Below are 24,342 nucleotides of genomic sequence, written 5' to 3' on the forward strand. Positions count from 1 at the left end.
CAGTGTGGGTTCGCAAAACTCTGCTTCAAGATTGGCCAAGCCAACTTCACACTCAACGATGGCAGGTATTATGTATCTCAAAAATTTGATCATATACTTAAAATTTTGTTTTGGATGTTTTCATTTCATATATACAGACATCATATTCCGCCTGACGGTACAACCGCGGTGGCACTTGACGAATTTCTCATTTCAGAAAGTGTTTTGGAAAGTTCATTGCCACAGGAAGAAGAAATTATGCACGAAGGCATATCAACATCAATGGTATCAGCTAGCCTATTACAAGGCAATATGGTGCCCATAATCATATAATTGTTTTTCACAAAGGAGAGACAGTTTTAAAACCGGCTTCCGGTTCAAGCTTGGTCACCAGCCTGGCCTGATGGTTGTGGGTCATCCTGCGCCGCTTCAGCCTCCGTTTCTCTACCCAGTGGCTGGAAATCCACAGTTGTCCAGTCGATTCCCATTAATGCTTGAAAAACAGCTTCATCATGGATCAGCAATGACGAGTCAATATCGGGAGCGTAAGTATGCTTACGGATTGGAGGGATCAGATTTTCTGATACATGGATTGGTGCAGCTATTCGCTTGTTCTGACTGTCATATTGCGCTTGATAATGAGACAAGTTTGCTTCCTTAGCCAACTGACAAGCTAGCGGACGTACCTCCCGGTTTATTGCTCGCAGATCCGCTTCACAAAATTCTGACCCATCTTCCTTCAAGCTGGGATAGCCCTGAGCCGCTTCAATAGGATCAAAATCCGGCACCCAGGCTTTTGCCCGGATTAAGGCATTGATTGAACCGGTTCGAGCAGCAGATTACTTCAGCTCTTCAACCCGGGCAGGAAGCACTGACAGTTTCATTAGAGTATCTTGAATCAAAGTGGGCGCCGGTTTGTTATGAGACGCGGTATAGATGATCCGCTGGGCACCAGTATACAATTGTTCAACCAATGTATAGGCAGCTTTCAATTTCTTCCGCACATCTGACCCCAAGTGACCAATGCGTGTCCCTGAAATACCGTAAAGGGTTAATAAACCGGCGACTCTGTAAGAAGGCAGAGACAAATTCAGAAGGCAAGCTGGCTTACCAAAGATAGCAGTGGTCATGGCATGCACGTGCCACTTTATGCTGGTCAGTTCATCTGTCACTGGTTTTAGTGCAGCCTCAGCATCCTCTGCTCGTTTGATCAAAGCGGACTTTTCAGTGGCCCAATCCGCCTGTTTCTTCTTGAAGTTCTCCTTAAGTTGTTCCATGGCGCTTAATGCATTGGCCAATTCCTCTTTTGCTTTGGAAGTTTCAGCCTATTGGGTTTTCAGGTTTTCTTGAAGATCGATGACTTGGTTTTCTTTCGTCTTCAGCTCCGCCTTCATGCATACAGATATATGCTTCAACAAATCGGTATAAGGATTCAAGTACCAACCACATAACAAGTTATGCACTTAGCACTTGGGGGCTAATGCATATTCGATCTTCATCTTTCAATGGTTTACAAAGTCCCAAGATCAATACAAGTATTCAGCTTGGCACTTGGGGGCTAATGGCTATTTGATCATATATATTCTGATGCGGCAGTTTCAATTACTTAAAGTACCGGTTTAACTACACTAAGTTGAACCGGCCCTTGGGGGCTACATCAGCGAATTTCAAAGCATCAAGATTTATATTATTAAGTCCCGGTTTGAAAGAATATTTCAAACCGGCCCTTGGGGGCTAGGAGAGTCAGCAAGAATGGAAGCATACAAGCAGGAAGGAGCATATGGAAGTTACCTCATATTTATCTTTCATCATATTAACCAGACCGGCTTCATAGTCACGACTGGTATACAGCCGGTTCAGATAGCCGGAATGGATATCTTGGGCGTTCAGAGCAGCGTAAGTCGTCAGATCAGCGTTCCACTTGCCTTTGCCAAAGGCAGCAAATTCTTCCTTGGCAGAATGTTTGGATAAAGCGACAGGATTGCTTGGCTCAGTATGGCCAGTGCCGGTAATGACAACCTCATCATCCTTGGTACCGCCAGTTTGCACTAGAGTTGTTGGCTTGTCAGTAGGTTTTGCTGGACCGGTGGAGCTTTCAATCCGGATGGAACCTGTGGGCTGATGGATAGGACCTGAGGTATCAGTAGGTCTCTCTTCAGCAATAAGATCATCATCTTGCTGCGGTGGATCGTTGGGAATATCCTCAGGAATAGCCGCTTCAGCATTGGGTGTCTTGCCTGCTTCAAGAACGACATCTTCTTCGGCCGTTTTGTCCAGGTGGGCCTTCTTGCTTGGCCTAGGTTTGGCCTTGAGAAGAATAATAAATCAAATACAACATATGTTCTAAGGCAATGTACTGCAAACATCACAATAAGTATAGATTACCCAAGCACCGTTTTAAGCGGTGGGAGCTGAATAGCCGATGACTCGCCAGAAGATGAGTGGGAAGTAACCTGGTAATTGGAGTCAGACGGATTAAGAGGTTGACGAAAGCAGCCCGCTTTAGGACAAGCACTGACGAGAAAATTAGAGACCTCTGAATGGCGTTTCCGAACCGGACTATTCAGTAAACCGGCGGAGGTAACTACCTGGCCGCTGTGCCGGGTTGTGCGACGAGCTTCGTGTTGTTGGGTCTACATAAGAAATTTAGGATCCAAATAAGCAAGAGGATGAGAAAATTTAACTTTCCGGTTTGCCTAGCGGATTTTTTGTGAAGGCAAAGTTTCTGAATCGGAAGAGAGAATAATTACCTCTGCAACATCCGCGTGGCTGGCTTCGGCATCATCCTGACAAATATCATCATCAATAAGATGCATGAAAAATAAACCAAGTGAGTCAAGCTCTACCTCAAAGTCCGGATTATCCACATCATCATCAGGGGCCGGATTAGAAGATGCAGTGGTTCTTTTCCTGTGGGCAGTCTTCTTCACAGCTTTAGTCTTTTGCCGGGTTGCTCTTTCCGGTTTATCTGGTTTCTTTGGTTTTTCCTGCGGCAGTTTTTTGCTCCAAAACGGATCATTGCCCTGATTATGCAGACACTGATATTAAACAATGACCAGACATATCAATAATAGATTCAGCAAAGAGAAAAATCAAAGTCTTACAGCTGGCGGTTTGTTGGTGGCACAGAAGGGAAGCAGGCCGGTTCTAGCGCAGACGTGTTCCGGTTCATTCAGCATCTTGTTCACAGCCTCTGTGATTTCTTCATCGGAGAGATGGATTTTTGAATGTCGCAGTGGGTCATCAACACTGTCAGTATACTCGCACATCAAACCGGAGCGCTGACTAAGGGGCAGTATGCTCCATGATATCCAACAACGAGCGAGATCAACCCCTGTTAAACCGTTGGCCATAAAGGCTCTGAGCTTTGACAGTTGGGGAGCATATTTGCTTCTCTCCTGGGCAGTCAATCTTTGAGGAAAAGGGTGTGTATTGCTGAGCCGCTCCGGACGAAAGCAAGGCAAGGGATTCTCACCAGCAGGGGAGATGTCTTTGCAGTAGAACCATGTCTGATTCCACTCCTTGGGGTGACTGTGCAGCTTGGCGTGAGGGTATGTGACCTCTTTCCTTTTCTGAATCGCCACGCCACCCAACTCTGTATTAGAGCCATCGGTAAACTCAGTACGGCGGTTTAGATGGAAAAGGTCTCTGAACAATTCTACTGTGGGCTCCTCTTGAAAGAACACCTCACAGAGCACTTGGAAGTGACACATATTTGTAACAGAGTTGGGGCCAGTGTCTTGCGGATGGAGTTGGAAATCGGCTAAAACATCTCGATAAAATTTAGAACCGGGCGGCTTAAAGCCCCGGGCTAAGTGATCTACGAAAACAACAACCTCTCCTTCTCGAGGTGTGGGAGGGCATTCTTTGCTAGGAGCCCTCCAATGGATGGTATCTTTGCTTCCTAAAGCGCCAATAAGGACTAAATCGTCCAGTTGATCCTCTGTGACACGAGAAGGAACCCAATTGCACTCATATACCTGCTTGGCCATGATGGAATCTGCAAGGTAGAAGATCCCGGTACAAAAATGCATTTGATCAAGGTACGTTGGTATGTGCACTGTTAAACCGGAGACAGAACTATCTGAACCGGAGTTTCATGAAGCAACCAACATCTGTCGGTTCAACAAGGGGACTAATGGCATATACCAGTTTGGAAAATTTTCTATAAAGGTTAAACCGCCTGATCTAAGCATTGAAAATCTGAGATTGCGGATGGACAAGTACGCAGAAACAGGTTTCACAAGATTTCTTTACAGCATTCGATCTAAAGCAAGTTCAGAAAAGAGATAAATGCTTAGAGGTTCAAAGGAGCAGTACCGAACCAATGAGCAAAACGTTCATATAGATCTATGGTTTCAGATGCATAAGTGAAGGCGAAGGTCAAACAACTATCGTTGCACAGTGTAAAGATTTGTGGATTCATCTAAAGATCTATCGTATGAGCAAGATGCAGACGATGAACACTGAAGAACTGCGAAACCCTAGGCGAGATCTGCGGGGGAAAGGATAGAAGATTTACCGGAGCTGAGGAAGATGCGGAAGGTTGCCGCGATGTTCTGGTGCGTTCAGGTTGATGCAGCGGCCAAGGATGAGGCAGAGGTCGACGGCGGCGGCGGAGCTCCGAGGCTGGCGACGCGAGGAAGACGAAGAAGGCATGGAAGGAGAAAAGAAATGACCCTTCGGTCCTATTTATAAGGCGAAAGAACATGAGTCAGGCGCGACAATCAAGGGGCCACAAAACGGAGCTGTCGCCTCGATTTTCGCCGATCTATTAAACAAAGAAGCATAATTGATAGCTTCGTTATGACAGGTGACGTCACTCTAGTTTACAACAATCAGAGAAGATGACATCATGGCGGTTTACCAATTTATAAAAAGATGTGGAAGATGAAGCTTTTATTAAAGGATTGACATGAACCCGTTCAAATCAATCTGGGGCCTAATGTTGGGGATATTACTACTAGGCGTAAACCGGCCTATCTGGACCGGGTTAACTTCGTCAGTAGTTAAGTATGTTAAAGCCCGAGAAGACAGAGGAGGGCTCAAGGCCCATGGTGAGTTCAAGGCCTGTAGCCGTAAATCGGCGTTAGCAGTTAACCTGTATTGTAAGTTAGGAATAAGTAGAGACCAAACCGGACACATCTATGAGCCGGTATTGGGACTCCGTAAGCCGACGGGAGTCACCCGTGTATATAAGAGGACGACCCGACGGCGGTTCAGGGACAATAGACAACAACTCGAGACATAGGCGAAGCTTGTTTGCTCCCTAGTCATCGAAACCCCATCAATTCCATAACAACTAGACGTAGGCTTTTACCTTCATCGAAGGGGCCGAACTAGTATAAACTCTCTCGCGTCCTTGTGTCCGCTTTAACCCCTTCAAGCTAACCCATCGCGATGGCTCCACGACTAAGTCCTTTCTCTAGGACATCTGTCATGACAAAACCACGACAATTATGGTTCTACTTTGAAGCACAAGTGTGGCAAAGGGTAGTAGCATTGTCCCTTCTCTCTTTTTCTCTCATTTTTTGGCCTTCTCTTTTTTATGGCCTTTCTCTTTTTTGGGCCTTATCCTTTTTTATGGCCTTTCTCTTTTTTTATTTCCTCACTTGGGACAATGCTCTAGAAAATGATGATCATCACACTTCTATTTATTTACAACTCAATGATTACAACTCGATACTAGAAGAAAGTATGACTCTATATGGATGCCCCCGGTGGTGTACCGGGATATGCAATGAACCAAGAGTGACATGTATGAAATACTATGTCAACTACATGGTCATGCTAAGCAATATGACAATGATGAACGTGTCACGATAAACAGAATGGTGGAAAGTTGCATGGCAATATATCTCGGAGTGGCTATGGAAATGCCATAATAGGTAGGTATGGTGGCTGTTTTGAGGAAGATATAAGGAGGTTTATGTGTGAAAGAGTGTATCATATCACGGGGTTTGGATGCACCGGCGAAGTTTGCACCAACTCTCAATGTGAGAAAGGGCAATGCACGGTACCGAAGAGGCTAGCAATGATGGAAGGGTGAGAGTGCATATAATCCATGGACTCAACATTAGTCATAAAGAACTCACATACTTATTGCAAAAATCTACAAGTCATCAAAAAACCCGGCACTACGCGCATGCTCCTAGGGGGATAGATTGGTAGGAAAATACCATCGCTCGTCCCCGACCGCCAGTCATAAGGAAGACAATCAAAGAACACCCCATGTTTCAAATTTGTTACATAACGTTTACCATACGTGCATGCTACGGGACTTGCAAACTTCAACACAAGTATTCCTCAAATTCACAACTACTCAACTAGAACGACTTTGATATTATTACCTCCATATCTCAAAACAATCATCAAGTATCAAACTTCTCATAGTATTCAATGCACTTATATGAAAGTTTTTATTATATCCCTCTTGGATGCCCATCATATTAGGACTAGATTCATAACCAAACAAACTACCATGCTGTTCTAAAGACTCTCAAAATAATATAAGTGAAGCACAAGAGTTCATCTATTTCTTAAAAATAAAACTACCACCGTGCTCTAAAAATATATAAGTGAAGCACTAGAGCAACAACAAACTACTCCGAAAGATATAAGTGAAGATCAATGAGTAGTCGAATAATTATGCAACTATATGAATACTCTCTGACATTTAATAATTTCAGATCTTGGTATTTTATTCAAACAGCAAGCAAAACAAAAGAAAATAAAATGACACTCCAAGCAAAACACATATCATGTAGAGAATAAAAATATAGCTCCAAGTAAAGTTACCGATGAACGAAGACGAAAGAGGGGATGCCTTCCGGGGCATCCCCAAGCTTAGGCTTTTGGTTGTCCTTGAATATTTCCTTGGGGTGCCTTGGGCATCCCCAAGCTTAGGCTCTTGCCACTCCTTATTCCATAGTCCATCGAATCTTTACCCAAAACTTGAAAACTTCACAATACAAAACTTAATAGAAAACTTGTAAGCTCCGTTAGTATAAGAAAATAAATCACCACTTAGGTACTGTTGTGAACTCATTATTTATTTATATTGGTGTTAAACCTACTATATTCCAACTTCTCTATGGTTTATAAACTCTTTTACTAGCCATAGATTCATCAAAATAAGCAAACAACACACGAAAAACCGAATCTGTCAAAAACAGAACAAGCTGTAGTAATCTGGATCAAACGTATACTCCTGGAACTCATAAAATTCTCAAATGAATTTCTGGACGTGAGTAATTTATCTATTAATCATCTTCAAAAAGAATTAACTAAATAGCACTCTCCAAATAAAAATGGCAGCAATTCTCATGAGCGCTAAAGTTTCTGTTTTTTACAGCATGATCGCAAAGACTTTCCCCAAGTCTTCCCAAAGGTTCTACTTGGCACAAACACTAATTAAAAGCATAAAACCACATATAAATAGAGGCTATATAAATTATTTATTACTAAACCATAGCAAAAAGCAAGTAACAAAATAAAATTGGGTTGCCTCCCAACAAGCGCTATCGTTGAACGCCCCTAGCTAGGCGTGATGATTTCAATGATGCTCACATAAAAGATAAGAATTGAAATATAAAGAGAGCATCATGAAGAATATGGCTAGCACATTTAAGTCTAACCCACTTCCTATGCATAGGGATTTTGTGAGCAAACAACTTGTGGAAACAAGAATCAACTTGCATAGGAAGGTAAAACAAACATAACTTCAAAACTTTAAGCACATAGAGAGGAAACTTGATATTATTGCAATTCCTACAAGCATAAGTTCCTCCCTCATAATAATTTTTAGTAGCATCATGAATGAATTCAACAATATAACCAGCACCTAAAGCATTCTTTTCATGATCTACAAGCATAGAAAATTTACTACTCTCCACATAAGCAAATTTCTTCTCATGAATAATAGTGGGAGCAAACTCAACAAAATAACTATCATGTGATTGAAAATTAAGATCAAGATGAAAAGTTCCATGGTTATCATTATTCTTTAAAGCATACGTGTCATCACAATAATCATCATAGATAGGAGGCATGCTTCCATCATAGTAAATTTGCTCATCAAAGTTTGGGGGACAAAAAAATCATCTTCATTAAACATAGCTTCCCCAAGCTTGTGGCTTTTCATATCATTAGCATCATAGATATCCAAGGAATTCATACTAACAACATTGCAATCATGTTCATCATTCAAATATTTAGTGCCAAACATTCTAATGCATTCTTCTGCTAGCACTTGAGCACAATTGTCAGAGTCCTTATTTTCATGATAGATATTAAAAAGATGAAGCATATGAGGTACCCTTAATTCCATTTTTTGTAGTTTTCTTTTATAAACTAGACTAGTGCTAAAACAAGAAACAAAAAGATTCGATTGCAAGATCTAAAGATATACCTTCAAGCACCCACCTCCCCAACAATGGCGCCAGAAAAGAGCTTGATGTCTACTACACAACCTTCTTCTAGTAGACATTGTTGGGCCTCCAAGTGCAGAGGTTTGTATGACAGTAGCAAATTTCCCTCAAGTGGATGACCTAAGGTTTATCAATCCGTAGGAGGCATAGGATGAAGATGGTCTCTCTCAAGCAACCCTGCAACCAAATAACAAAGAGTCTCTTATGTCCCCAACACACCCAATATAATGGTAAATTGTATAGGTGCACTAGTTCGGCGAAGAGATGGTGATACAAGTGCAATTTGGATAGTAGATAAAGGTTTTTGTAATCTGAAAATATAAAAACAGTAAGGTAACTAATGATAAAAGTCAGCGTAAATGGTATTGCAATGTATTGAAACAAGGCCTAGGGTTCATACTTTCGCTAGTGCAAGTTCCCTCAACAATAATAACATAATTGGATCACATAACTATCCCTCAACATGCAACAAAGAGTCACTCCAAAGTCACTAATAGCAGAGAACGAATGAAGAGATTATGGAAGGGTACGAAACCACCTCAAAGTTATTCTTTCCAATCAATCCGTTGGGCTATTCCTATAAGTGTCACAAACAGCCCTAGAGTTCATACTAGAATAACACCTTAAGACACAAATCAACCAAAACCCTAATGTCACCTAGATACTCCAATGTCACCTCAAGTATCCGTGGGTATGATTATATGATATGCATCACACAATCTCAGATTCATCTATTCAACCAACACATAGAACCTCAAAGAGTGCCCCAAAGTTTCTACCGGAGAATCACGACGAAAACGTGTGCCAACCCCTATGCACAGGTTCATGGGCGGAACCCGCAAGTTGATCACCAAAACATACATCAAGTGAATCACGTGATATCCCATTGTCACCACAGATACGCACGGCAAGACATACATCAAGTGTTCTCAAATCTCTAAAGACTCAATCTGATAAGATAACTTCAAAGGGGAAACTCAATCCATTACAAGAGAGTAGAGGGGGGAGAAAACATCATAAGATCCAACTATAATAGCAAAGCTCGCGATACATCAAGATCGTATCACCTCAAGAACACAAGAGAGATAGAGAGAGAGATCAAACATATAGCTACTGGTACATACCCTCAGCCCCGAGGGAGAACTACTCCCTCCTCGTCATGGAGAGCACCGGGATGATGAAGATGGCCACCGGAGAGGGATTCCCCCTCCGGCAAGGTGCCGGAACGGGTCTAGATTGGCTTTCGGTGGCTACAGAGGCTTTTGGTGGCAGAACTCCCGATCTATTGTGCTCCCCAATCGTTTTAGGGTATATGCAGATATATAGGCGGAAGAAGTACGTCAGGGGAGCCATGAGGGGCCCACGAGGGTGGAGCGCGCGCCCAAGGGGGTGGGCGCCCCCCCTACCTCGTGGCTTCCTTGTTGCTACCCTTACGTGGACTCCAAGTCTCCCGGGTTGCTTTCCTTCAAAAATAAGTTCCGTGAAGATTCATGTCAATTAGACTCCGTTTGATTTTCCTTTTCTACGATACTCTAAAACAAGGAAAAAATAGAAACTGACACTGAGCTCTAGGTTAATAGGTTAGTCCCAAAATCATATAAAATAGCATATAAATGCATATAAAACATCCAAGGTTGATAATATAATAGCATGGAACAATCAAAAATTATAGATACGTTGGAGACGTATCAGCACGCAAGGAAGTGCCTGGCAGTCGGGACCCACCTGGTCGAAGCGTACGTAGCATTGTCATACTGGTCGCGAACGTGTATGTACATACTGGTCCATGCAGAGGCAGACACGTGTCGTAGTAGAGGCACGCACGTAGCATGTACACGTACGTAAAGTGGCCAGTGTGCAAGAAAGAAAATACGGCCACGTATGTACATACGGGCAGGGTCTCAAACGCCTACTCGCGCATACGTAGGGCCAGGGCTTGTGTACATGGCTGGGTCGGAACGGAGAAACCGTGTCGTCGTCGTGTTCATGGGGAGCCAACCGGCTGGGTCGGAACGAAATTCGTCTTCGTGTTCATCGGGAGGGCTTGGACGGAACAACCGATGGAAATGAGGCCTGGCATACCGCACAACGGAGGAAACGGCCTTGTGTTCGACCGGCCATGTTCGAAACGGGATCCTGTTCATCGGGAGGTGTCTGGCAAATCGCAAAACAGAGGAAACAGACCTCCTATAGTCAGAACATGGGTCCTTTTCATCGGGAGGGGTGTGGCGTACCGCAAAACGGGACTCCACGGGATACTGTTCATCTCCACCGTCGACCCCCTCAAGCCTCCATGGGCTACTGTTCATCCACCGTCGACCTCCTCCAGCCTCCATCTGCGACTATTCATCCACGGGCTCATGTTCATCCAGCCTCCACCACGCGCTACTCCACCGACTACTGTTCAACCAGCCCCCTATTCAACCACCCCTCCACGGGCTAGTGTTCATCCAACCCTCCACCGTCTACTGTTCATCTAGCCCTTCACGGGGTGGTCCTGTTCATCCAGCCCTCCACGGGGTCCTGTTCATCCAGCCCCAACCGGCTCGATCGATCGGGGTCCTGTTCATCCAGAGGTAACACCACGGGGTCCTGTTCATCCACCCCCACCGGGAACTGTTCATCCAAACCCCTCAGCAACGCTCACTGTTCATCCAGAGGCAGCATCAATCGGCTTCAGTTAGCAGCAGTAGCGAAGGAATCGCTCGATCGGGTTCAATTAACAGCCATCGATCGATCGCCCGGGTTCAGTAACGCATAGCCTGCAGTGCAATCGCTCGGGTTCAGTAGGCGAACGCCTCACTCGGGTTTAGTTAGAGCCCAACGCATCGCACCCACGCGCGTGCCTGTACGACAAAAATGTGCATCGCTCAGCCCCGACCATCCATCGTAACCGGGAACACCCCGATATTTTCCTCGCCCTCGCTTCTACCACGGTTTTTTCCGTCATGGACGGCCCAAAGAATGTCATGCAGACGCGTCTCCGGCCCGCCCAGGACGAAAAGCCCATTTTCTGTCCTGATTTTTTGTCATAGAAGTAGGAGCCTACCACATCTATGATGATACCAGGTTTTGTCACAATTATCTTCATAGAAGTGTCATAAGTATGACATAAAAAAATTTCGTTCGGCCCAAAATGTCACGGATGTGTCTTTTTTTTGTAGTGGAATAATGGGACATGTAGGATTGCAATCAATATCAACAATAATGAAATCTACGGGCACATAATTCCTATTTGCAACAATAAGAACATCATTAATCCTTCCCATAGGTTTCTTAATAGTGGAATCCGCAAGATGCAAATTTAAAGAACAATCATCAAATTCACGGTAACCTAACACATCACACAAAGTTTTGGAATCGTGGAAATGCTAGCATCCAAGTCACATAAAGCATAGCATTCATGATCTTTAATTTCAATTTTAATAGTAGGTTCCCACTCATCATGAAGTTTTCTAGGGATAGAAACTTCTACAAGCTTTTCTTCATAAGATTGCATTAAAGCATCAACGATATGTTTGGTAAAAGCTTTATTTTGACTATAAGCATGCGGAGAATTTAGCATGGACAAGGAAATACAATCTATCAAAGAGCAATTATCATAATTTAATTCCTTGAAATACAAAACAGTGGGTTCATTGCTATGTAAAGTATTGACCTCTCCAATCCCACTTTTACCAATTTTTGCATCAAGATCTGAAAACTCTGGATCCTTGGGACGCCTTTTAACTAAAGTTGGCACATCTCCAGTCCCATCATTATCAAGATTCATATTGCAAAACAAATATTTAATAGAAGACACATAAATCACTTTTAGATCTTCATCCTTATTATCATCAAAACTAGAAGAACACGCTTTTATGAAGCAATCTTTTTTAGCACGCATCCTAGCGGTTCTTTCTTTGCACTCATCAATGGACATTATCATGGCTTTGAGAGACTCATTGATATCATGCTTAGGTGGAATAGATCTGAGTTTCAAAGAATCAACATCAAGAGAAATTATATCCACGTTCCTAGCCAACTCATCAATCTTAGACAATTTTTCTTCAATCAAAGCATTGAAACTCTTCTATGAACTAATAAATTCTTTAATACTAGATTCAAAATCAGAGGGCATCTTATTATAATTTCCATGAGAATTGTTGTAGGAATTACCATAATTATTAGACGAATTACTAGGATACGACCTAGGATTAAAGTTTCCCCTATACGCGTTGTTACCAAAATTGTTCCTACCAACATAATTCACATCCATAGATTCATTATTATTCTCAATCAAAGTAGACAAAGGCATATCATTAGGATCAGAAGAAACACTCTTATTAGCAAACAATTTCATAAGTTCATCCATCTTTCCACTCAAAACATTAATTTCTTCTATAGCATGAACTTTTTTACTAGTAGATCTTTCGGTGTGCCATTGAGAATAATTAACCATAATATTATCTAGGAGTTTAGTAGCTTATCCTAAAGTGATTTCCATAAAAGTGCCTCCTGCGGCCGAATCTAAAAGATTTCTAGAAGCAAAATTCAATCCAGCATAAAAAAATTGTATGACCATCCATAAATTCAAACCATGTGTAGGGCAATTACGAATCATTAATTTCATCCTCTCCCAAGATTGTGCGACATGCTCATGATCTAGTTGCTTGAATTTCATAATATCGTTTCTAAGAGAGATGATCTTCGTGGGAGGAAAATACTTAGAGATAAAAACATCTTTGCACTTGTTCCAAGAATCAATACTATTTTTAGGCAAAGACAAAAACCAAGTTTTAGCACGATCTCTAAGCGAAAACGGAAATAGCTTCAATTTAACTATATCATTATCCATGTCTTTCTTCTTTTGCATATCACACAAATCAACAAAGTTGTTTAGATGGGTAGCAGCATCTTCACTAGGAAAGCCATAAAACGGATCTTTCATGACAAGATTCAGCAAAGCAATATTAATTGCACAAGATTCAGCATTGGTAAGAGGAGCAATCGGGGTGCTAATAAAATCATTATTGTTAGTATTGGAAAAATCACACAATTTAGTATTATCCTGAGACATCGTGACAAACAATCCAACACACAAGCAAGCAAGCAAGAGGCAAACAAAAAGAGGCGAACGAAAAAGAGGCGAGCAGAAAAAGTGGGCGTAAAACTATAGCGCTTGTTGGGAGGCAACCCGATGAATAAAATTTATTTTTCTTTTTGCTTCCTGTTTTTGTGTGTTAGCGCAATTAAGCTACTATTATGGTTGTGTTTTTTATGTTTTAATTAGTGTTTGTGCCAAGTAAAGCCTTTAGGATCTTCTTGGGTGATAGTTGTATGATCTTGCTGAAAAAACAGAAACTTTTACGCTCACGAAATTAATTTTAAATTTTTACCAGAGAGCGATAAATACCTATTCCACTTGCAGTATATCAATATACAAATTGCTCAGGTCATCCTAATTTTTTAGAATTGTTGGAGTTAAAGAAGTATTCGAAATAGTCAGATTGCTACAGACTGTTCTATTTTGACAGATTCTGTTTTCTTTGTGTTGTGTGCTTATTTTGATGGCTCTATAGTTTTCTTTGATGAGTTCTTGCCATAGAAAAGTTGGAATACAATAGATATAACGCAAGAACAAAATATGAATTGGTTTGACACAACACTTATAGTAGTGATTTATTATTCTTATACTAACCAATCTCATGAAAATTTTGTTCAGTTTTGTGTGATTGAAGTTTTCAAGTTTTGGTTACCTTACGATGGATGAAGGAATAAGGAGTAGAAGAGCCTAAGCTTGGCAATGCCCCGGCATCCCAAGCTATTTTCCAAAAATGAGCAACCAACTAAGCTTGGGGATGCCCTCGAGTGGTATCCCCTCTTTCTTCTAACAACCATCGGTATTTTACTTGAAACTATATTTTTATTCGTCACATACTATGTGTTTTGCTTGGAGTGTATTGTATGATATGAGTCTTTGCTTGTTTTATTTTGTGTTTTTAGTCTTGATCCCTTGCTAGACACACCAATTTGAGAGAGCCAAAATTATGTCACAACTTGTTAGAATTGCTCTCTATGCTTCACATAAATTTTTATGAGCTATGGACTTGCTCTAGTGCTTCACTTATATCTTTTTGAGCATGGTGTGCTTTAGTATTTTTGAAGAAATGCTCTCTTGCTTCACTTAGATTTATTTGGGAGTTAGTAAATTTTTTAAGAAATTCTCTCTTGCTGCACTTAAATTAATTCGAGAGAAAGAAATATTATGCTCATGATCTTCACTTATATTTGTTTGAGCTTGTCAAAAGCAACATATGAAAATTAGTCCCAAAGTGATGGATATCCAAGAAGGATATAATAAAAACTTTCATCAAGATCATTGGAAAAAATAAACTTGATTCTTAGTAATAGTTTTGAGATATGATGATGTGATATGTGAGTCATCTTCATGAGTAAGTATGCTTTAGTAAGAATATTGGTGTTAATGTTTGTGATTCTCTATGAAAGCACGAAAGTCAATTGTTATGCAATGAAATTATTTCCTACTTATGGTGAATTATTCGGTGTTAGTTATGCTTAATGCTCAGTTATGAGATTATTCGTTTCTTAGTTGGTCGCTTCCCAATCTTTTGCTAGCCTTCATTTTGCACTAAGTATGATCACTACTTGTGCATCCAAAAACCTTTAACCCAGTTTTGCCACATGAGTCCACTATATCTACCTATATGCGGTATTCTTTTGCCGTTCTAAGCAAATTTGCATGTGCCATCTCTAATTTTCAAAAATAAACTTCTCTTTTGTGTGTTTGTTACGCTCGCAGAGCAGTGAGGGGTGGCTAATATTTTCCATGCTAGATGTGTTATTCTCAAGATGAGTGTTTATTCACTTGTCATTGCACGAGAGTAAGGCAAAGGTATTAGGGATGCCCATTCCTGAAATGAAAAAATGAATTTACTTTATGTTGTCAAATAATAAATTCCTTGGAAAGTGTTGGTATGGAGGGCAACCGTGGATATGGCTAGCCATGGAAAGTGAAAGTATGGTGGAAAAAGGAATAAACTTTATTTTCTGTTTGGGAACCGCCTATGATATATCTAAGCATGGAAAGTATTGGGAACTCTAAGTTGTTTTTGTTGGTGGGATGGATACACCTCTCAAAATGTTTTTATCTCTAAGTTTTTCGCTTTGAGCTCTGGCACCTCTACAAATACCTACTTCCCTCTGCGAAGGGCCTATCTTTTACTTTGTGCAATTTTTATTTTCAATTTGAGTCTCCATCTTCTCTTATAAAAGCACCAACTAGGAGGCAATTTGATCATACTTGAGTATTGGACAAAGCTAATATGCGAGTGTGCTTCATGAATGGATCAATGGTTGAGCATGATGGGCTAGGGATAGCTTATTTTAGCATTGATATTTTGAAAGACATGGTTGCTTGTTGATATGCTTGAGTATTTAAATTATCATGTCAAAACTAGACTATTGCTTTGAACAATATAAAAGTCCAAATGTCCATGCTATAAAGAAAGAAATATGATATGACATGTTAGGCAGCATTCCACATCAAAAATTCTGTTTTTATCACTTCCCTACTCGAGGACGAGTAGGAGTTAAGCTTGGGGATGCTGATACGTCTCCAACGTATCTATAATTTTTGATTGTTCCATGTTGTTATATTATCAATCTTGGATGTTTTATAATCATTTTATAGTCATTTTATATCATTTTTGTACTAACCTATTGACATAGTGCCAAGTGCCAGTTGCTGTTTTTTCCATGTTTTTTACATCGCAGAAAATCAATATCAAACAGAGTCCAAATTCCACGAAACTTTACGGAAAATTTTTATAGGCCAAAAGGAACACAACAGGCCCTGGCTGTGCATGGGGGGTGCCCCGAGGGAGGCACTACCCACCAGGGCGCGCCAGGAGGCCCAAGCGCGCCCTGGTGGGTTGTGCCCACCTCGGGTGCCCCCCGGACCGCCTCTTTGAACTATAAGTACCCAAATATTTCCAGAACCCTAGGGGAGTCGACGAAATATTCATCTAGCCGCCGCAGAGTCCAGAACCACTAGATCCAATCTAGACACCATCTCGGATGGGGTTCACCACCTCCATTGGTGCCTCCGATGACGCATGAGTAGTTCTTTGTAGACCTTCAGGTCCGTAGTTAGTAGCTAGATGGCTTCATCTTCTCTCTTGATTCTCAATACAATGGTCTCTTGGAGATCCATATGATGTAACTCTTTTTTGCGGTGTGTTTGTTGGGATAGATGAACTTTGAGTTTATGATCAAATCTATCTTTTTATATCCACGAAAAAATTTGAGTTTCTTTGATATCTTTTATGCATGATCTCTTATAGCCTCGTATTTCTTCTCCGATATTTGGGTTTTGTTTGGCCAACTCCATCTATTCATATTGCAATAGGAAGAGGTGCTTTGTAGTGGGTTCGATCTTACGGTGCTTGATCCCAGTGACAGAAAGGGAACCGACACGTATGTATCGTTGCTACTAAGGATAAAACGACGGGGTCTATCTCTACATAGATAGATCTTGTCTACATCATGTCATCGTTCTTATTGCATTACTCCGTTTCTCCATGAACTTAATACACTAGATGCATGCTGGATAGCGGTCAATGTCTGGAGTAATAGTAGTAGATGAAGGCAGGAGTCGGTCTACTAATATTGGACGTGATGCCTATATAATGATCACACTACACCACAACACCTGATTGGGGGCAGTTAACTGCTGGGAGAAAAACCTGTTTAAGGGCAAACAAACCGCCGGGACATGCGTTACTACTTCTAGAAGCATGTTAAGCCAGTGTAACTACCGGGAGAACATTAGCAACAATGACATCTGCATTGCCGATACACTTTACGGCCCGTAGTCTGCCGGGAGAACGAAATCTCGACCCATAATCTGCCGGCCCACGCCGTAGACCGTCTTTGGTGCGAAACGAAAAAATGTCCCTAATAAGCGCGCGAGAGAGAGGGAAAAAGCACGTGACTTGACGAATATTTTGGCCCATTAAGAAATAATAGCGTCGGCCCTCCCATGACCAGATCGACAACGCTACCCCCAAATCCCCTTCCTCCACCAGATGGACCACCGCCGCCGCCCGAAAACCTAGCTAGTTTGCCCCGCGCAGCCGCCTTCCTCTCTCATCGACCAACGCCAGTGTAGCTCCCCCCACCCCCACCGCCGGCGTAGCCCCTCACCACCGCAGCTGTACCGCCTCGCACCCCAATCCGCCCTCCATTGGAGTGCAAGCCTTCGCCGCCCCCGCCCCCAACTATCCACCACCGACGGAGGCCCTCCAACCAGCAAACCACTGTCGCGCGTCATCGCCCCCCATCACGCGCGGCAGCCACTCCGCCCCTCCACCGCCCCAACAGCCACTGCATCCTACTGCCGACCACTGCTGTCGTCACCCCACTCCAGAGCGGCGCCTCCGAGCACCCCGTCGGACACCATCGTTATCGCCAAGCCACACCACCGGCGGACACCATCCTTCATGGAAGGCCTTCGTCCCCAGGAACTACTACGTACACTCGTGCACTTCCACCCCGAGCAGGCTTCACCGAGCATCAAGTCATGGGTCCGCCTCCTCCACAAGCCCCCGAAGCAGCAGACCACATGTTGGCCCTCCTCTCCGGCGAGCGGCTTTTCCTGCTGAACATCCTTTCGCTGGACATCGCTGCCTCCTGTACTTCATTGGACAGGTGAGTTCTCGTAGCAATTTTTGTGCCTTCTTTTGTTCTGAATGTGCAGCTATATGCAATGTGTAGAAGTGTAATAATATTGAAAAGTAGCAGCACTGGACTATTCCGTTAGTTAGAACAAAGCATCAATTTTTAGATGCTTTGATGTAATAACAGCAAAAAACAGGTTGATTTAATTTGAGATGAAAGAAAGCTAGTTTTGGAGTTCATTTGTAGCCCTTCAAAATGCTGCTACTGTTATTATTGATGAACAAGTTATTACTGAAGTTTTGGAGTTCATTTGTAGCCCTTCAGAACACTGCTACTGCTAAGTGCAATGTTATGACTGAACTTTTTCCTTGTCTAAGAACGAACACTACTACTACTGTTATTAGCCCTTCAGATCAAAGAACAAGGACCATTGGTGATTAACAAGTGCATCCCTTAATTAGATTCGTTGACACCTGATGAAGTTTTTTAATTGAGCTTTGGAGTTCATTTAATTTGGGATGAAAGAAAGCTAGTTATTTAAGTCTTTGTTTGTTTAGTTGATGCCCAGTAGTACCATATTTGATTGTGCTTTGCGAAATAGGATATGTGGACAAAACAAGTTCTTTGTTTTTATCTTATAGATAATAATATTCTTACTACTATTTTAGTTTTTGCAGTTCCTGGAATGACATCTTTCAATTTATTATTTATTCTATTATGCCAGATTGCATTCTTGGTCGGTATTGTATTTGTCCGTGCTTGTATTAGATATGAATGGCATGCATTTTGTCACTAGATTTCCCCCATTAATAGAAGTATACTTTATTTCATATGTTAGTTAAATATAGTGAATTTGGTCAATAATTGACAAGAGTTGGATGGATAAAGCTAGAAACACACAATGATATATTGACGGGGTAGTGAAATTCATAGAGTTTGCTTTTACTCATTCAGCAAGAGGAAATGCTATATTATGTCCTTGTAGAAAATGCTTGAACTATTGTTGGTTTGAAGCTAGTGATGTCTATGAGCACTTATTATATCATGGGTTTGTTAGTGGGTACAAAAGATGGATATATCATGGGGAGGCATCATCATCTCTTGCATCTGAGAGTGATCATGATCCGGTCCAACCTGATGATGTTCAAGAGGAGAATGACCTAGATAATTATGATGAGATGTTTGAAATGATTAAAGATATGGCACACCTAATTGGGGACTTGAGTGATAGTGGCAGTGGGGGGATCCAATTCACGAGGATGTAGAGCCTGGGAGCGTTGACCCTCTTCTAGAAAAGAAAAAAAAGCATGAGGCAGATGCTTTTCGATAATTCATAGCTGATGATAGCGTGGAGCTTTATCCAGGGTGAACAACCTTTTCAAAACTAAGTTTCGTCATTAGGTTACTACATACCAAATCTCTTGGAGGTTGGAGTGATAAAAGCTTTGACATGATGCTAGAGTTGCTAAAAGAGGCCTTCCCAACAGCAAAGCTACCCAAAAACTTTTATGAAGCTAAGAAAATGATAAAATGTCTTGAGCTTGGTTATATTAAAATTCATGCATGTGAGCATGATTGCATTCTGTTTTGGAAGGAGCATGCAGATAAAGATATTTGTCCTACATGCAAACTTCCCGGTGGAAATCTGAAAAGAACAGCCTTCATGGGAAACATGTACACAAGGTCCCAAGGAAGGTTCTTCGTTATTTTCCAATTAAGAAGAGACTACAATGCCTATTCATGTCCCCGAAGAGTGCAAAAGATTGCAAATGGCATGATGAAGAACGCGCAAGAGATGGACTAATAAGGCATACAGTGGATGCACCTGCTTGGAAGGACTTTCATGCTAAATATCCTAAGTTTGCCGAAGATAGTCGCAACATTAGGCGGCTTATATGTGATGATGGTTTTAATCCATTTAGGACAATGGATTTATCATATAGTGTTTGGCCTGTTGTAGCAATTCCGTTGAATCTTCCTCCTTGGTTGTGCATGATGCAACAAAAATTCATCCTATCTTTGCTAATTCCTAGTCCAAAGTCACCCGGGAGAGATATAGATGTGTTCCTTGAACCACTTATTGATGATTAGAACTCATTATTTGAGGAAGATGTTAGAACCTATGATGCCTCGGCCGGTAAACCCTTCAACCTCCATGCTGTTGTATTATCAACTTCATCTGACCTCCCAGGCTTATGCACTCTATCTGGTATTGTAATCTCGGGTGAATTTGGTTGTCCATTGTGCGGCTCACAGACTTGCTCTCTTCAGCTAAAGGAAGGCAAGAAATTTTGCTATATGAATCATCGAAGGTTTCTTGATCCAAGCCATGAATACAGATTTGATGAGGACTCCTTTGATGGTGGTGTGGAGTTAGGGGCAACACCTGTACCACTTACTGGAGAGGAAGTTTTGGCCCTCACTGAAAATATGAAGACTGTTTTTGGAAAGAACCCTTCCGGGAAAACAACCACCAAGAAGCGCAAGGTTGGCAAACCACCAATAGTTCGGAAAAGAAAATCCATATGGTTTAGGTTGCGATACTGGAAAGATTTGCTGCAGCCTCATAATCTTGACGCAATGCATATTGAAAAGAATGTATGTGAAAACATAATTAACATACTTTTATGCATGGATAGGAAATCAAAAGATAATTATGCTCCTCGTAAAGATCTAGAGCATCTAGGAATAAGGAAAGATCTCTAACCTGTCCCGGTTGGTGAAGAATTTGATTTGCCTGCTACACCCTATGCAATGGTCAATGAAAATAAGAAATTGTTTTGCCAAGTTTTGAAGGGAGCTAGGTTCCCTGATGGTTGTGCATCTGATATACGCCGCAGTGTCCTTGTCAAGCAGAAAAATATCACTAGGTTGAAGAGCCACAACAATCATATTCTTTTGCAGCAATTGCTTCCGCTAGTTGTTCGGAACACACTACCAAAGGAAGTCGCCATTGCATTGGTTCGTGTCAGCAGATTCTTCAAGCAAATATATTCTCCTGTCATTTCCATAAGTGATATGGAGAAGCTAGAGGGAGAAATAGCTGAGACCTTGTGTATTCTTGAGACCATATTTCTGCCATCATTTTTTGATCTTAATACTCTTTTGCTTCTATGTATGTAGTTGGAAGTGGACAAGTCAACGGCAAATGTAGCAATGCGACCACAAGCAAGTTGAGGAGGTAATATACATATTTCTCTTACCATTGCTACCCAATAGAATGCAGCGAGGTTGTACTCTAGAGTGTTGTTTGACACTTTACAATAGGACCACTCCACTTACTCAGCTCACATGAGCTGTTGTTTTGGACATAGACTTTCCCTCCATTCGATGCTTAGTGATCAGTACACACATATGTGAGATAAATATGAGATGATGGTTGAGCTATAGTACTGTACTTTGTTTACAATTGTGAGTCTTCTTTCTTTTTCTCTGTAGATAGAGAAAGTCACTCGTTTTTTCCTTTTACCAAAAAACGCCAATAGTTGAGCACATTAGATCAATATACACATCTTTTGCACCCCACAATAATAATAATAATTTTGCTAGTTAAAATATATAAACATTATAATCAGAACTTACAACCTTGATTTTTTCTGCTTGTTTAATCATTTTTGTTGTAGACCATTGTATACAAATAATCCATTCCAGGAGTCAAAATTAGATAGCCAACAAAACAACTTTGGTAGTATATGAATATCAAGCTTCCCATGTCCAGTAGCGTTAAGCCCCTTTGAATATTTGGGTGAGACTACATATATGTAGATCTTTCAAACCTCCCTGTACAAAGTGTACTAGTGGCCATTCTTTATTTTCAGTGCATGTGTCCACTGTCCAGTGGCGTTCTGCTTTACAAAGTCCAGAATGATTAGTTACTTACTGGACTATTATATATTATTACGTCTTCATAGCTTGTTTTCTTGGAATGTAGCATCATGTACATGCATGTGTTGAGTCAAAGTGTTCTACATGGAAGAATATATGATTCAGTTTGCATCCAGTACCTAAACTTGTGAAATGTAAATTGGCATTCTAACTATGCATTATATACTCCTTTTACAACTCAACTCATGTTCTGTTTTGCCATATTTGCCCATGGAAGAATTTTGAATGTGCAGGTCAAATAATTCATGTTTGATATAATTATGTATTATTCCTTGCTATGTCATAATCCTTAATGTGTTCATTTAAAATCTGAAACAAGAGCTTCATTTTGAGTTTCCGGTCCATTGCAGGTTTCCCAAAGATACACAACAAGTTGGAGGTTTCAAAGATCTACAAGTAGTTGAAGATCTGGAAGACCTTCAATTTCCAGTGTTGGGATGATAATGTAATATGTTTGTTGAACCTAGAGACTAGCTCTGCCCATTTTGGTGGCTGTTAAGCCACTGTATGGCCACTTCCCCATTTGTGGCACAACTTTATTTTGGCTATGTGGCACATCTAGAAACTGTTTGTTGAACCTGGAGACTAGCTCCTGCCCATTTTGGTGGCTGTTAAGCCACTTCCCCTTTTGTGGCACAACTTCATTTGGTTATGTGCCATCTCAAAACATATATATGTACTTGTTATATTTGCTTCCTATGTTTATCGAATGCAGTATGAGGCCTAAATGTAACTCTGATTGAAGTGTATGCATAAATTGTGTTATATGTCCTGATTGGCTAAAACATTGTGAATTGTTATTAAATTACAGATATATGCTGCCCAAAATTCTAGTATATCAATGTGATGGCATACAATTATTAAATTACAGATATATGCTGCCCAAAATTCTAGTATATCAATGTGGGGCATAAAAACTGCCGGGTCAAGAAGTTTTTAACGGCAGTTGCACTGCCAATAACTAAAATCCCTTTGTGCTAACAAACTTGCCGGGAGAAAACAAACTGCCGGGAAATATGTAGGTCACGGCAGGTAAACTGCCGGGAGAAGTAATCCTCGGTAGCCGTTCTCGTGGCGGTTCTATCTGCCGGGAGAACTACCATCCCGGCAGTTTGTATGCCGTTTTAAGAACTTTCTCCCGGCAGATTACATGCCATTGCATCGGTGTTGTGGTGTAGTATCATTGCATGGATATTGTCATTAGTATTTGAAGTTCTATCAATTGCCCAACAGTAATTTGTTCACCCACCATTTTCTATTTTTCTCGAGAGAAGCCACTAGTGAAATCTACGGCCCCCAGGTCTCTTTCTCATATTATTTGCCTTTGCGATCTACTTTTATTTGCTTTTATTTTCATATCTATTAATCCAAAAACTCAAAAATACTTTGCTGCAATTTATTCTTATTTATTTTTTTGCTGTTCGACCTACCAATCTACTACAAATTTACCTCACGTCTGTTTGCCTATCTTGAGGCGCCGCACCCCGGAAGGGATTGACAACCCCTTTAACACGTCGGGTTGCATGAAGTTGTTATTTGTGTGCAGGTGATGTTTACGTTGTGTTGCTTGGTTCTCCTACTGGTTCGATAACCTTGGTTTCATATCTGAGGGAAATACCTACAGCCGATGTGCTGCATCATCCCTTCCTCTTTGGGGAAATACCGACGTAGCTTCAAGCGACATCAGGGTTATATACCACACCCTTTAGTCCCGGTTGGTGGTACCAACCGGGACCAATGGTACCCTTTGGTCCCGGTTCGTGCCACCAACCGCCCCTGCTGAAAAGAGACCTTTGGTCCCGGTTGGTGGCACGAACCGGGACCAAAGGGTAGCATTGGTCCCGGTTGGTGCCACCAACCGGGACCAAAGGTGGTATTGGTCCCTATTTGTGCCACCAACCGGGACTAAAGGTGGGTGCTGCCCGGGGCCAAAAGTTTAGTCCAACCTCGCTAGCTGAGAGGGCTCGGGAGTTGTTTATTAGCGCTACTGCACCGACCCTCTCGAGCTCCTCTCAACTGCATGCCTACAGGCCTAATATCACACTCCTCTGCCTTTGGGCCTACTGGGCCTGCTACGGGCCCGAATCCTGGCCCAATGGGTTTATAGTCGTATTCAGGCCGTGGTGGCCCAGTAGGCGGCATTTTTTTATTTTTTTTCCATTTTTTTGTTTTCTTTGATGCTTTATTTCTTTGTTTGTACTTACTAAATACTTACAGTTTTTCAATGATTATTTTTTCTTTTAGGTCACAAAAATTTTAAACTTTCTGTTAGTCCCATTAGTTTTCTAATTTGAATAGTTTAAATTTGAATTCTTTTAAATTTGTGTGAATCACTAGTTTGTGAATAACTTTACAATAAAATAGATTT

At 41.5% G+C, this 24,342-nt stretch overlaps 1 protein-coding gene across 1 annotated transcript in view; it reads left to right on the forward strand.

The window, feature by feature from the left end:
• Nucleotides 1-22,697, forward strand: part of LOC119315874 (protein transport protein sec31-like) — a 91,284-nt gene extending 68,587 nt beyond the window's left edge. The window contains exons 2-4 of the mRNA XM_037590329.1: nucleotides 17,532-18,119; nucleotides 21,213-21,270; nucleotides 22,325-22,697. Of these exons, the coding sequence (XP_037446226.1) occupies nucleotides 17,532-18,119; nucleotides 21,213-21,266 (642 nt within the window). The 3' untranslated portion in view covers nucleotides 21,267-21,270; nucleotides 22,325-22,697. The remainder of the gene's footprint in view (nucleotides 1-17,531; nucleotides 18,120-21,212; nucleotides 21,271-22,324) is intronic.
• The last annotated feature ends 1,645 nt before the right edge of the window (nucleotides 22,698-24,342 follow it).

The sequence above is a fragment of the Triticum dicoccoides genome, chromosome 6A, assembly GCF_002162155.2.
Source record: "Triticum dicoccoides isolate Atlit2015 ecotype Zavitan chromosome 6A, WEW_v2.0, whole genome shotgun sequence".
Lineage (NCBI taxonomy): Eukaryota > Viridiplantae > Streptophyta > Magnoliopsida > Poales > Poaceae > Triticum > Triticum dicoccoides.